The sequence below is a fragment of the Rhincodon typus genome, chromosome 1 (genome assembly GCF_021869965.1).
Source record: "Rhincodon typus isolate 14 chromosome 1, sRhiTyp1.1, whole genome shotgun sequence".
Classification (NCBI taxonomy): Eukaryota; Metazoa; Chordata; class Chondrichthyes; order Orectolobiformes; family Rhincodontidae; genus Rhincodon; species Rhincodon typus.
The window spans coordinates 82,643,255-82,657,649 of NC_063332.1; the positions used below are offsets into that span (position 1 = coordinate 82,643,255).

General features: G+C 39.1%; 1 protein-coding gene across 1 annotated transcript in view; it reads left to right on the top strand.

The window, feature by feature from the left end:
* Window positions 1-14,395, top strand: part of LOC109916449 (probable phospholipid-transporting ATPase IA) — a 274,955-nt gene that overhangs the window by 49,894 nt on the left and 210,666 nt on the right. The window contains exons 10-12 of the mRNA XM_048600569.1: window positions 8,575-8,702; window positions 9,521-9,598; window positions 10,526-10,614. Coding sequence (XP_048456526.1) covers window positions 8,575-8,702; window positions 9,521-9,598; window positions 10,526-10,614 — 295 coding nt within the window. The remainder of the gene's footprint in view (window positions 1-8,574; window positions 8,703-9,520; window positions 9,599-10,525; window positions 10,615-14,395) is intronic.

The following is a 14,395-nucleotide window of genomic DNA, read 5'->3' on the forward strand; positions in this document are numbered from 1 at the left end:
GATAGAATTACTCTGAGGACAAGATTGAATAAGTATGAAAACAAGAAATGACCTTGAATCGGATATTGTAGATTTCATGTTGGTGGGGGTAAGAAATAATAAAGGGAAGAAGACAGTGATTATTGTGTTGGACAGAGAATAAATGGTGAGATAATGAGAGTATGTTTTTTAAAAAAAAAGGCAATACACTTATAATGAATGACTTTAATTTCTTGTAGATTGGGGAAAATCAAATTGGCAGACATAGCCATGAGGAAAGTTTTGGATCCAACCAGGGGCCAAGCTATTTTGAATCCGATGATATGTAATGGGATAGGTTTAATAAGTGATCTCTGAGTAATAGATCGCTGAGGAAACAGCGACCATGTGCAAATGACCTCAGCGATGACATTTGCTATGGTCAGATTAGGAATTACAACTTTAGTGGCTATGTATCTACATGCATACTCATCTATTTATTCACTCTGAGTTTACAAATTTACAGTGATTAACAGGGCTTGAAATATCCACCTGTCCCCTTAGCGTCCAAAGCTCAGAAAGCTGATCCGGGTTAATATCCATCTTGAAAACTGTTACGTGCTGTAGACATCTATTTAAATGCATTAATCATAAAACACATTTTCAAAAAAAGTGAATAGTTAATTTGAAGTGTGAGCAACGAATCCTCTGTAGTTGTTTACTGTGTAAAATATTATTTAAATAAATGTGCCATAGAAAAGGGTTAGAGAGTATTGTAGTAACCTTTAAGTGCTATAAGGTTTAATATTCCCACTGAGTGCCAAACTTTCAATCGAATTACTCCATTCATGTAAGTGAGATCACTGGAAATACTCTAGATGAGTCCCTGCCAGCAGCAATGTACTATGTCAGCCAGAGAAATACTGCGATGTGACAATGTCGTTTTGTTCATGAGTGCGTGGTACTCCACCTATTGCTTGTTTTGACCACAGTTGGAGCCCTTTTTATTCGGTATTGCATTTAAAGTTCCACTTAGTTTGTGATCAGTCTCAGTAGGTTTTCTATAAAAACCTATTTCCTCACCTGAATTTCATTTGAGCATGTGTCTGCCTGTTTTATTTATCTATGACCTTCTGAAGTATGTTACTATTCCTACTAATTATTACTTATTTATTCAATAAGGTACAACATACAAGGCTACTTACTTTTAAACTCTCAGGATGTGGGCATTGCTGGCATGACCAGCATTTATTGCCCATCCATAGTTGCCCTTGAGAAGGTGGTGGTGAGCTGACTTTTTGAACCATTGCAGCCCACTTCATGTAGGCAGACTCGCAATGCTGTTGGAGAGGGTGTTCCAGGAATTTGACCAAGTGATTCTGAAGGAAAAGTGATACATTTCCAAGTCAGGGCAGTGAGTGGCTTGGAGGGAAATTTTCAGGCAGTGACGTTGCCGTATATCTGCTGCCCTCATCCTTCTAGATGGTAGTGGATGTGGGTTTGGAACGTGCTACCCGAGGAACCTTGGTGAATTTCTGCAATGTATCTCGTAGATGGTGTACACTGCTGCTACTGAGTATCATTGCTGGAGGGACTGAATATATGTGGATGTGGTGGCAATGAATCAGGCTGCTTTGTCCTGGATGGTGTCAAGCTTCTTGAGTGTTGTTGGGGCTGCACTCATCCAGGCAACTGGGGAGTATTCCATCACACTCCTGACTTGTGCCATGTAGATGGTGGACAGGCTTTGGGGAGTCACAAGGTAAGTTACTTGCTGCGGGAACCCTAGCTTCTGACTAGCCACAGTACTTGTACAACAAATCCGGTTCAGTTTCTAGCCTGTGGTGACCCCCAGCATGTTGATAGTGAGGGGCTCCGTGGTGGTGGTGTCATTGCTGTAAGTTATAGTCTTATAAGATGAAAGCCCATGGTACTGGGTAAATAGATAGAAGATAGAAGCATAGGTAGAAGTCTGGCTAATTAATAGGAGACAGATTTGGGATAAAGAAGGCATTTTCAGAATGTCAACTTGTAACTAGTGAAGTGCACATAGAGATCATTGGGCTCATAATTATTCGATAAATATATAACCTGGATCAGGAAAGTGAATGTACTGTACCCAAGTTTGCAGGTGACAGAAAAATAGGTGAGGAGGCAAGTAGTGAGGATGATACAAGGAATCTGTAGAAGGATATAAACAGGTTAAGTGAGTGGGCAAGATGTGAGATTATGCACTTTGGCTGTAAAAATAGAAGAGCTGAATATAATTTAAATGGGGTCAGACTGTTTTTAAAAAAAAAAATAAAATAAAATCTGCAGCACAGAGGGATATGGGTTCTTTGTGCATGAATCCTGACTCCTCAAAGCCTGTCCACCATCTACAAGGCACAAGTCAGGAGTGTGATGGAATACTCCCCACTTGCCTGGATGAATGCAGCCCCAACAACACTCAAGAAGCTTGACACCATCCAGGACAAAGCAGCCTGATTCATTGCCACCACATCCACATATATTCAGTCCCTCCAGCAATGATACTCAGTAGCAGCAGTGTACACCATCTAAAAGATACACTGCAGAAATTCACCAAGGTTCCTTGGGTAGCACGTTCCAAACCCACAACCACTACCATCTTGAAGGATGAGGGCAGCAGATATATGGGAACACCACCACCTCCAAGTCACTCACCATCCTGTCTTGGAAATCTATCGCCGTTCCTTCAGTGTCGCTGGGTCAAAATCCTGGAATTCCCTCCCTAATAGCATTGTGGGTCAACCCACAGCAGGAGGAATGCAGCGGTTCAAGAAGGCAGCTCACCACCACCTTCTCAAGGGCAACGAAGGATGGGCAAGAAATGCTGGCCAGCCAGCGATGCCCACATCCCACAAAATGAATAGAAAAATAGTCACAAAAAGCTAAATATCCAAGTTCGGTGTGTATTAGGGAAGCTAAATAATGTTGGCCTTTATTCCATAGGGAATGGGGTATAAACATAGGAAAGTCTTGTTAAAACTCTACAAAACATTAGTCAGACCACAGAGAGGGCACTGAGAGTAGTTTGGTCCCCTTATCTAAGGAAAGATTGACTGATACTGGGGATTGTCCAGAGCAGATTCATGAGTTGGGGCCCAGGTATGGAGGGATTTTCTTGTGAGGAGAGTTTGAGTAGGTTGGGGTTTAGAAGAATGAGAGGAGACCTTATTGAAACATACAGGATTCTTTTGGGGGCTTGACAGGGTTCATGCGGAGAGCTTCTTTCCCTTTGTGGGCAAGTCAGGGATGAGAGGGCATAATCACAGAGTACTGAGTTTCCACTTTAAGACCGAGATAAGGAAGAATTCTTTTTCTTAGAGGGTTGTGAATCTGGGATTCTTTACCACAGACGGATGTAGAGGCTAGGTCATTAAGTGTACACATAGCTGAGGCAGACAGATTTCTAGTTGTTACAAGAATCAAAGGTATGGAGACAAAGCATAAAAGTGGAGTTGAGGATTATCAGGTCAACCATGATCTCATTGAATGGTGCAGTGGACCTGAAGAGCTGAATAACCTGACTTTGCTCCTGTATCTTCTAGTCTCACTTTATTAGCAATTATGTCAACCCCTTGAGAACACTAGTGCGTACTTCCCTTCTTCTGAAAAGCAACTGTTCACCACTTCTCTGCTTTCTCTTCACTAATTTTGAGTCCATTTTGCCACATTACGTGAATTCAGTGAGTTGTAATTTTCTGTAATGAGTCTATCATGCATTATTTTATTAAACACCATTTGAAAATCCATGTCCATCACTTTAACCTCACTACCCTCAATTCAATCATCCTACATGGAAGAACTTGATCAAGTTAGCAGACATGAGTTCCCTTCGACAAATCCATGCTGTCTTTCATATATTATCCCTTTTTTTTCCAAATGCAAATTAATTTTATTAAAGATAATTGGCCCTGAAAGTTTAACTGCGTAGATGTTAATTTGAGTGGATTGTAGTTACTCGCTTTACCTCTCTCCTCTTTTTTTTAAGAAAATATAATATTTGTAATTTTCCAACCCTGTAACACTATTCCACTCTGCAAGGAAGATTAGATTGCCAATGCAACTTCTATAACATCCACCCTTGATTCTCTCAGTGGCCTAGGGTACACACCAGTTGAACTGAGCAACTTTTCTGCTTGGTGGCCTGTCAGCTTTTTAAGTACATCCTGTGTTTTTATTACTACCACCTTTTATGTTGCTTATATGCTCTATACTAGTGAAGAAAGGTGCGGAGTACTCATCAATGATTAGGTGCAGTCTCTGCCTCTGCAAGGTGATTCGTTTTAACTCCCCAATTGGCCTCAACCCTCTTTTGACTACTATTTCAGTGCATTGCAAAAATTACATATTTTGTTTGAAATGAAAACTAGGAAATGGAATTTTGGACTCCTGTGTTGCAGAGGATTAATTAGTTATCATTTTTTAACATATTGAAACAGAAGTGTTAACTGGTTGGTTAACAGGAGCGTGTAACTTTTGGAGAAACTGAATTTGGTATTTTTGAGGGATCAGCTGGTACTAGATGCCTTTTCATTGGGAAAAAAAAAGGTAGAAACTGTTCATCAGCTTTTGGATTTGTTTAATGTTGCAAATTGTCACATAACTGAAAGACAAGAATAGTGACTGTCAGACTTCCAGAAGGCTGCAAGCCAAGCAAGATCATTCTCTTGCGAGTATGAGAGACAGAGTGAGAATTGGGAGTTAATAGGAGATAAAAAGGAGATGGCAGATGAAAGCAACAGTTTGCTATCCTATTGAGGATACAAATACCATCCTAATAATAGCTGTGGAAGCGATAGAGGAATTTAATGACATTACAATCATCAGTGAAATTGTGATGGAGCTAGAAGCTGACAAGTCACCAGGTTCAAATGGAATTCATCCTAGAGTCTTAATAGAGGTAGCTTTTGAGGTATGAGATATGCTGTTCGTTCAAAATTTGCTAGATTCAAGGAAGATTCCATCAGACAAAATAGCACATATAATCCTTCTTTCAAGAGGCGACTAGATATAGCACTTGGGGCGAATGAAATCAAAGTTTATGGAGAGAAAGCAGGATTAGGCTATTGAGTTGGATGATCAGCCACGATCAGGAAGAATGGTGGAGCAGGTTCGAAGGGATTTTTTTAAAACTTTATTCATTAACAGGATCAGGAAGCTGGTTAGGCAGCATTTATTGCCCATCCCTAATTGCCCAGAGGGCAGTTAGGAGTCAACCACATTGCTATGGGTCTGGAGTCACGAGGGCCAGACCAGGTAATGATGGCAGTTTCCTTCCTTAAAGGACATTAGTGAACCGACAATCGACAATGGATTCATGGTCCTAATTCCAGATATATTTAATTGAATTCAAATTCCACCATCTGCCATGGTGGGATTCGAACGTGGGTCCCCAGAATGTTATCTGGGTCTCTGGATTAACAGTCCAATGATAATACTAAAAGGCCATTGCCTCTCCCAAATTTGGCCTCTTCCTGCTCCTCTCTTCTATGTTCTATGTTAGAAAGGAGAGAGGCAGAAAACTGTTTTAAAATTAAAAAGGCATTCCTTAAGACTGATGAAATTTCTTCTCTTCCTCGGAGCATTGAGAAACGTTGGAACATTCTGCTTCAAAGTGATGGAGGCAGGGTTATTGAATATTTTTAAGGCAATGGTAGGTTGACATTTGTTAGAGGAATCAAAGGTTAGCAGGAGGAAACAGGAATGTGGAAGTATGAAACAAGAATCGATCAACTATGATTTTATTGGATGGCACAGCAGGCTCGAGACCAAATGATCTACTTCTGCTTCTTAAGTGAACTGTCACCCTTGAGACCATTGGCCATGAGATTTAACAAAAAAAAAAACTGGATAATGGAATAAATTTCGGCATGCTAGAAAATTTCTTTGCATTCGATAAAATAGACATATGTTGAACTTATTGAATTGCCATGATGCATTGGCCTTGATGTTGCAGCCTTTTATTTCAGCTCTTACAAATTGGCAGCTTTTTCTCTGTGGTTGTCTTGTCATATTTTTAAAATTGTCAACATTTCTAAATTTTATTGGCTGTTTCACATGACTTTGATCACACAGTTTTCAAAAAAGGCTGAAAATATTTTCATTTGCTTCTTAAACACTTTACTATCTGGTCATTTACAAGTGATCTCTTGGCCTGCCACCTCAACTATAAGCTTTACCAGTTAAGGAACAGCAGATGTTTAAAATGATTATACATCACGCACTTGTGTATTTTTCTACTGAAGTATGTTTGTTCTGGCCTCAAACTTAAATATCTATCTTTTTTCATGATACCTTTGAGAAGCAAGTTAAACAAAATTCTTGGCTGCTATTAATTCATGTATCAATTTATCACCAATGGGGATGACCAGCTCTGGTCTTAGAAACTTTGTGATATATTAACAGCTGTTCAGAAATTCCAATATAGGTTTAACTTTACACACTATTTATGCTATATCAATATATTACAGGTTTACTGGCAATAAACTAAAAATGTCAGTTGAACTATTTGGGAAGAGGTAATGTGGCAAATCATATTGCTTCCTGTATAGTTAAATGGAATAATACACCAAAGCTCAAATTTCCATTTTGGCTAGGTCTCCATAATGCTGTAATTTTTTTGTATAAAGCTGAAAATTAACATTTTCCCAAAAATGTAATGTCTGTCCTCAATGTGCAAGGTTCTAGAAGTAAATTATCTGAAATTATTTCAGTTGTGTTGTGTTGTTTTGCTTTCAAGGAGCATTAGGATAGATTCTCCAAGTCTGAACTTGTAGCAGGCAAAATGCCTCACCAATTATTCTAAGTTCAATTGAATTTTTTGTTTGTAATCTAAAGTACAACAATTCTTGCTTGAAATTGGACAGACGGTGACAGAACAGGTAGGAAAATGGGAGGGTCAGATACAGTTTTGTCTACCCAGCTCAAAATTCATTTTCACCCATGTCGGCCTATTGCCAGCTAGATCCCTTTCCACCAAACACATTCAAATAACAACAAGACAGAGATTCACCTTGCATACCAGTCCTATTTCTGTCTCTCCATGGAACCACTTGGTACATAGTAGCAATTGGTTTGGTTTAGCTGAACTAATGACCTGGCAAGCAAAAGTGCAGTGAGAGGAGCAAGCAGAGGTTTCCATTCCTTACCACCTTGACTTCATCCATTAATTTTTATAGAACTTGATCTCTGAAGCCTACAAAACTCCTGCTCCTTACAACAGTGTAGCTATTCCCTTTTTAAAGTCTTCTTCAACTGTTCTTGTTGCTGCAATGATATCTGCTGCAATGCCTCTATAGTTTGCTCTTCAGTCATAGTGTGCTGTTTGTTGATATAGGTGGGCCTATCTTGCATAGCCAGTGAATGCTGACTGAGGAATCTGAATCTTGGTTAGAATGTAGGGAAGAAAATCCCACCTGTTGCAGTCCCACCATTGTAAGAATCTGGCTTTTTAAGTAAATATGTGTTGAATGTTATAGTTGGCCTAAGTGGAAAATGTTGCTGGTTCCCTGCTCATGCACTCTGACCAGTGACATTTGCAGGAAGCTGCGGATTGAGCAATGTATATAGTAAAACCTATGAGTGTAATAGCACTTCTGAAAAGTAAAGGGTGGGCCTGTGATGTTGTCGTAACTATTTGAAGTTTCTTTAATGTTCAATTTCTTCAACACAGTGTAAAAATTGATATTAAACAAACAAAATTTGAGTATGAATTTATCAGTTTTGTAAGACTATATGAACTTAGAAATGTCAAAGTTCAAACAATTGCCCGGATTTTCTGTCAGAGGCAAAGAAATAGCTTTCACAGTTTATCTTACTTTTAGCGTGTCTAGGGGCATTTCCCAGGTTTACCAGCAGAGATTCTGCACTAATCCCATATCTGATCCATGCAATACCCCCAACAGGGTATCCAGGGTGTCCAAGCAGAGCATATTGCCGCAAGACTCTGAAACAATCAGATTCAAAGATTCTCTAAGACGTGGACCACAACTGAGGCATTAGTGAATATAAATTACCTTTTTTGTATCATTTGCACAGGAAGCACAATAATGATTGAAACATGCAAATGGAACTAAAGGAGATAAATAAAGGACAAAGTAAAAATAATTTTAATGAAAAGTCCTTTCAAAGATAACTAGCTTCAACTACCTTAAGAAGGACTAAAACTTTACACAGAGGCATGAGAATATTGTTTGTAGTTATTATGCTTTTTAAAAATTCAGCCCTGACTACACTAGCCTTATTGTTTCCAACTGATTTTAATACAGATGTAGTGGGTAATCAATATGGCTTCAATGCCAACCCTACAGGTAAGGACTGCAACAGAGCACCCAGGAAATAAATAGTATATATCTGACAGCAGCTCCTGAATTTCCATATTATTCCACAAGCATGGATGCCAGAAGTTGCCATCATATTTATTCTGTCATAATGATAAGTGCTATTCACCTCACCATTATTGTTACAGCAAAATCCGTGCTATTGAATGCCTTTATTACTTTCCTGAGCAGCCTTATTCAATGAAAATTCCAACCCCTATACCTACTTTTAAAAAAAAACCATACACATTTGAAATTATTTCCTTCACAGGTAGTGGAGTCGCCTACTTTGGATTGAATTTCTTGACTTTCATCATCCTCTTCAATAACCTCATTCCAATCAGTCTGTTGGTTACGTTAGAGGTTGTAAAGTTTATTCAAGCATTTTTCATTAACTGGGTAGGTATAAGGTTTAATTTTTCTATAAAATCTGAGACTGGGAAAAACTCTATTTATATCAAAAGCTTTGCAGCTGCGTGCATTTTGTTCAAGTTATACTTAATGTAACTCATACATGTTTCACTCAAACTTTATCCAGAATATTTTGCCACAAGCTAAAATGTATCCACTAATTTTGTTTACTTCTGCTTGAGCCCTCCAACTTTCATCTCGAAGATTGGAGGCATTTTGACATCTTTACAGTGCTCCCATGCTTTGAAATTGACTCCATTTTGGTCTTGATTTGTATCTACTGAACATTTTGGGGGGGAAATCATTATTTGTGTGGTTGCACAGTTAGATTTTTGCTACATTGCAATATTAAGTGTTTTAAAATTGTTATTAGTTCTAAAAATAAAGTTACACTACAGCTTGCATATGGTACCTAATGGTCATGCACTTGAAGAAAGGTGTGAGTAGAATACCAAGATATGCATGACGGTGGTGTCGAGAGTAAAATGTGGATAGAGTTAATATTCCTTAGCATGCACATATTGTTTGAACTGTTCATAGATTCATTTGATTTTGATAGATCTTATGAGAAAAAGAAATGTCCTCCAAAACACAATTTATAAACTCTGAGCAGTAATTTTGTAGGACTTCTGCGCATTGTTGTGACATGAAAGACATCATAGAATTGTAAGCTTTTGCTCTTCTTCCCTCTTTGTAAAGTGTTGTTTAAAATGACGTTAAGTATTGTTGATAGCAGCTAAGGACAATTTAATTTACAAATGACTGCAAATGATCAGAACAGTATATATTCTCCTTCTCCTGACCAGGATATGGACATGATATATCAACCAACAAATACTCCTGCCATGGCCCGTACGTCCAATCTAAATGAAGAATTGGGACAGGTAACTTGTATACTTTAAAAGCTATTTATGTACTTATGAAACTATTCAGCTATTTCTTATCCAATGCATATAGATAAAACCGACCTGAATTTCTTGTCCTGCAAGTATCCTGGTGATACCCAGCTTGACCTCACTACATCCACTATGAACCCCATCATTGCCTTTGTATTATCAACCTGCTTGTCCAATACCTAAAAGGGGATGAAATGCAATTTCTTCCAGTTTAGCATTGAGAAGGTTGAAGCCATAGTCTTTGTGAGTTCTACTACAGCTATTTGCATGTCATCCATACATTTTGCCGCCACTAATTCAGTTCTTTTCCCAAAACACTGTCTCAGACTGAACCAAGCTTTGCCAACATTGGTACCAGATTTAAGCCTGAGCTGTGTTTCAGCTCCATATTACCTGCAACATAATTCCATCATCCCAAACCTACCTGAGCTTCCTGTTGCCTTCCATATGCTGTATATACCATCAGCTGTGTTTTCAGATTCTACTTTTCCAATAACCTTCTGACTCTCTGACCTACATTAGCTCATTTTTGATCAACCCTATTAATATCTCCTGTCAATTTTTATACAGTCACACTTGCATGAAGTACCCTGGTACTTTTCTGTACATTTAACCAAGAATGGAAATACAGTTTCGTGTTGCTGAACGGACTAAAGCCAGTAGTTGAATTTCAACTTCTTTTTTAAGTTTGTTACAAAATAATGCACATGTGAATTAAGTGCCCTGGAGTCCTGAACATCGTAGAAATTACTTCATTTCTGAAAGATATATTTACCATCTCAATTCTGAGAACTTGGGACTGTTTCATCAATTAATTGATGTCTCCATTCAATACTAACCATTAGCTTTTACAGTTTTGATATTAAATTGCGTAGTTTTATTTCATCAATAAAACATTGATTCATGTTTTAACAGGTGAAATATATATTCTCAGATAAGACTGGAACTTTAACCTGCAATATTATGGAGTTTAAAAAGTGCACAATTGCAGGGATTGCCTATGGGTAAGTGTTTTTATCTTTATTTTGTAGATTTTCTGTGTAACATACAGTTATAAGTTGTATCATATTCTAATTTTGGCACCTCAGTAATTTTGAGCATTGTTTCAACTGGCGGCAAGCTCCTCCCAGTCATTAAAGTTGATGCTGTTGTGTTTCAAGGAGAGCTTCAGAGTGTCTTTGAAGATTGTTTTTGTGTTCTGCGGAGCACTGGTCATTTTGAGAGTTGACGAAATAGAATACTGCAAGGGCGTGCTTTTCAGCCATCCAAAAATAATGTAGCATCTGTCAAAGTTGAATTTTACCTGAATACTTGTGGAGCAAGATTCAGAAAGACACTAGCACCTCTTCTGAAGAAGACTCACTGGACCTGAAGTATTAACTCTGCTTTCTCTCCATAGATGCCGCCAGCCCTGCTGAGTTTTTCTAGCAATTTCTGTTCTGGTTTCTAATTTCCACCATCCACAGTTCTTTGGTTTAATTTGTTTAACATTTGCTCAATATCTTCTTCATTCTGGAGGATGCAGCAGAGGCCATATTCAGTGATTTTATGGGTCGCTGCTGCACAGCCTCATGTCTTGTTGCAATGCAGGAATATAGTGACAACAACTGCTCTGTACGCTAGTACTTTTGCTGATATTTGGAGGCTGTTGCCAAACACACTGCTATAGTTTGTAGAAGGCTGAACTGGCATGATCGGTTCAGTTTTGGATCTCCACATTTTGAGGGAGGTGGTTGTGAACTGTTCAACGTATTCCACATTCTTTCCTTCAACAAATATGAAAGCCAGAATATTGGCCTAACCAGGTCTAGGTTGATGTTTAAATTTGTTTTTAGCAAATGTCCAGATGAATATGAGTCTCCTGATTGCAGAATTGAAGAATCACAACTGGCTATACCTCTGGTTCAGAGTTAGCAAGTGCTGCAAATTTTAGATTATCTACAGAATTTTTAATTCTTTCCCAGGATATGAGCATTATATTTGCTGTGCATCCCTAATTGCTTTTGAGAAGGTAATGCTACTGCTGCAGCAGTCCAAATGGTTTAGCATTGTGCAAGAATCTGTCAGGATGTCTATAGTGAGCCAGTTTGTGTTTGGTTTGGAAGTGATTGGGATTAAAGAGTTTTCCATCTAGACAGTATTTAATACTTGCATCAGGCAGGAGTTAATCTTTGGCATTAATAGCCACTTTGAGCCAGATTGGAAATATCATGGGGCTATCACAAAGCCTTGAAATGTATAAGATCCCATGGGGTCATGACAGCGTTGATGCAGGGAGAATGTTTCCTCTTATGAGAGAATCTGGGGACCCACTTTAAAAACCAAGGGCTGCCCGTTTAAAATGAAAATGAGGCAAAATGTTTTTCTTGGAGGACTGAATGTCTTTGGAACTCTCTTCCTGAAAATGTGATGAAAGCAGAGCCTTTGAATAATTTTAAGGCAGAGGTAGATAGGTCCTCCTTAAGAAAGGGGGTGAATGGTTATCAGGGTAGGCCAGAAGGTGAATTTGAGGTTACAGATAGATCAGCAATAATTTTATTGAATGGCGCAGCAAACGTGAGAGGCTGAATGGCCTCGTCCTGCTCCTGATTACCTGATTAGTATGTATATTCCCTTGTATGACACTGATTTGGATTTTGAAAGCATGTTTCGGATCTTGCGCGCAAGTCATTTGTAGTCATAAAATCATCATTTAGAGGCGTGGTGGTATAGTGGTATTGTCATCGATAGAAATCCAGAGCTCCAGGCTAATTCTCTGAGGATAATTTCTCAATTACACTTTGATATTAGTATTAATTACAGTAAAAATCCAGTTGAAAACTAAGGGAGAAGTCATTAAAAGTTTAGTTTATTTTAATTCATTCATTGGATAAGGCTTTGCTGGCTAGGCCAGCATGTATCGCCCATCCCTAATTGCCCAGAGGGCAGTTAAGAATCAACAACATTGCTGTGGGTCTGGAGTCACATGTAGGCCAGACCGGGTAGGGATGGCAGTTTCCTTCCCTAAAGGACATCAGTGAACCAGATGGGATTTTCTAGCAATCGCCAGTTGATTCGTGGCCATCATGAGGCTGTTAATTCCAGATTTTTCATTGAATTCAAATTCCACTATCTGGTGTGATGGGATTCGAACCCAGATCCCCAGAATATTTCCTGGGTCTCTAGATTAATCGACTACTGATAATACCACTAGGCCATCACCTCGCTAAATGGAGCCTCATGATAGCCAAGGAGTTCTTTTTGTAACCTGATTTGCTTCAATCCTGATCCATGTCAGAAAAGTACTAAATGAAAAGAAAGTTGAAAAGCAGTGGATATGTGAAAAATGGCTTTATTCTATTAGCTCGCAGCTTGCAGTGACCTGACCTTGTAAAAAGTATTAGTAAATGTCAGGAGTTGGCTCTGGAAATTTTCAATAATCTTTTTCCATTTAGCATGCTGTCTTCAAACAAATATCATATAGATTTCCATGTTGGAATACAGAGTACTGGGCTAATGGTAAGATTCTTGGTAGTGTGGATGAGCAGAAAGATCTCTGTGTCCCTGTGCATAGATCACTGAAAGTTGCCACCCAGGTTGATAGCGTTGTTAAGAAGGTGTACAGTATGTTAGGTTTTATTGGTAGAGGGATTGAGTTTCAGAGCCGAGGTCATGTTGCAGCTGTACAAAACTCTGGTGCGGCCGCACTTGGAGTATTGCGTACAGTTCTGGTCACCGCATTATAGGAAGGATGTGGAAGCATTGGAAAGGGTGCAGAGGAGATTTACCAGGATGTTGCCTGGTATGGAGGGAAGGTCTTATGAGGAAAGGCTGAGGGTCTTGAGGCTGTTTTCGTTAGAGAGAAGAAGGTTAAGAGGTGACTTGATAGAGACATACAAGATGATCAGAGGATTAGATAGGGTGGACAGTGGGAGCCTTTTTCCTCGGATGGTGATGGCTAGCACGAGGGGACATAGCTTTAAATTGAGGGGTGATAGATATAGGACAGATGTCAGAGGTAGGTTCTTTACTCAGAGTAGTAAGGGCGTGGAATGCCCTGCCTGCAAAAATAGTAGACTCGCCCACTTTAAGGGCATTTAAATGGTCATTGGATAAACATATGGATGATAACGGAATAGTTTAGTTTAGATGGGCTTCAGATTGGTTTCACAGGTCGGCGCAACATCGAGGGCCGAAGGGCCTGTACTGCGCTGTAATGTTCTATGTTCTATGTTCTATGTTGTCAATGTAATCAAACATACTTTCAGTGCATTTTACTGCAGTGTGATATCCCAGACCATCTTTGTGCTTTCAGCTAGTGAAACAAGCAGTGAAGGGGCAACATTCTTTGGATGCTTTAGGGTCATGTACCTCCTCAGTTGATGAACATGTTACATCTGTGATTGCCTCATCTATGTGGTTTGTTGTGCAGCGTACAGCATCAACCACCTTCTGCCTAAGTTTTCACAGTTAACATTAATGCAATTTCTATGCCAGCCAACTGCAAGAGAGCAAAATGAGCCTCATCATTGGATTGGTTAGCCTTGTCCTGCTCTTCTTCTTTCTCAACATCTTTCGCATTCGTAGCTCACTTGAACCCAATACAGTGGAAACAATTTGTGCTTCCATCACCATCTTCTTTGCCTCATCCATCATGAACAGTGCCTTTAGAACAGTTGAGATGTACTTATAACCTGAGAGATCATTTGTTGTTTGTAGTGGGGTTTTGTGTTCCTAAGTAATCCCTGATCCATTGGCTTGACTGAGTTATTGGAAGCAAGAACATCAGTTTGATGTTCCAATATA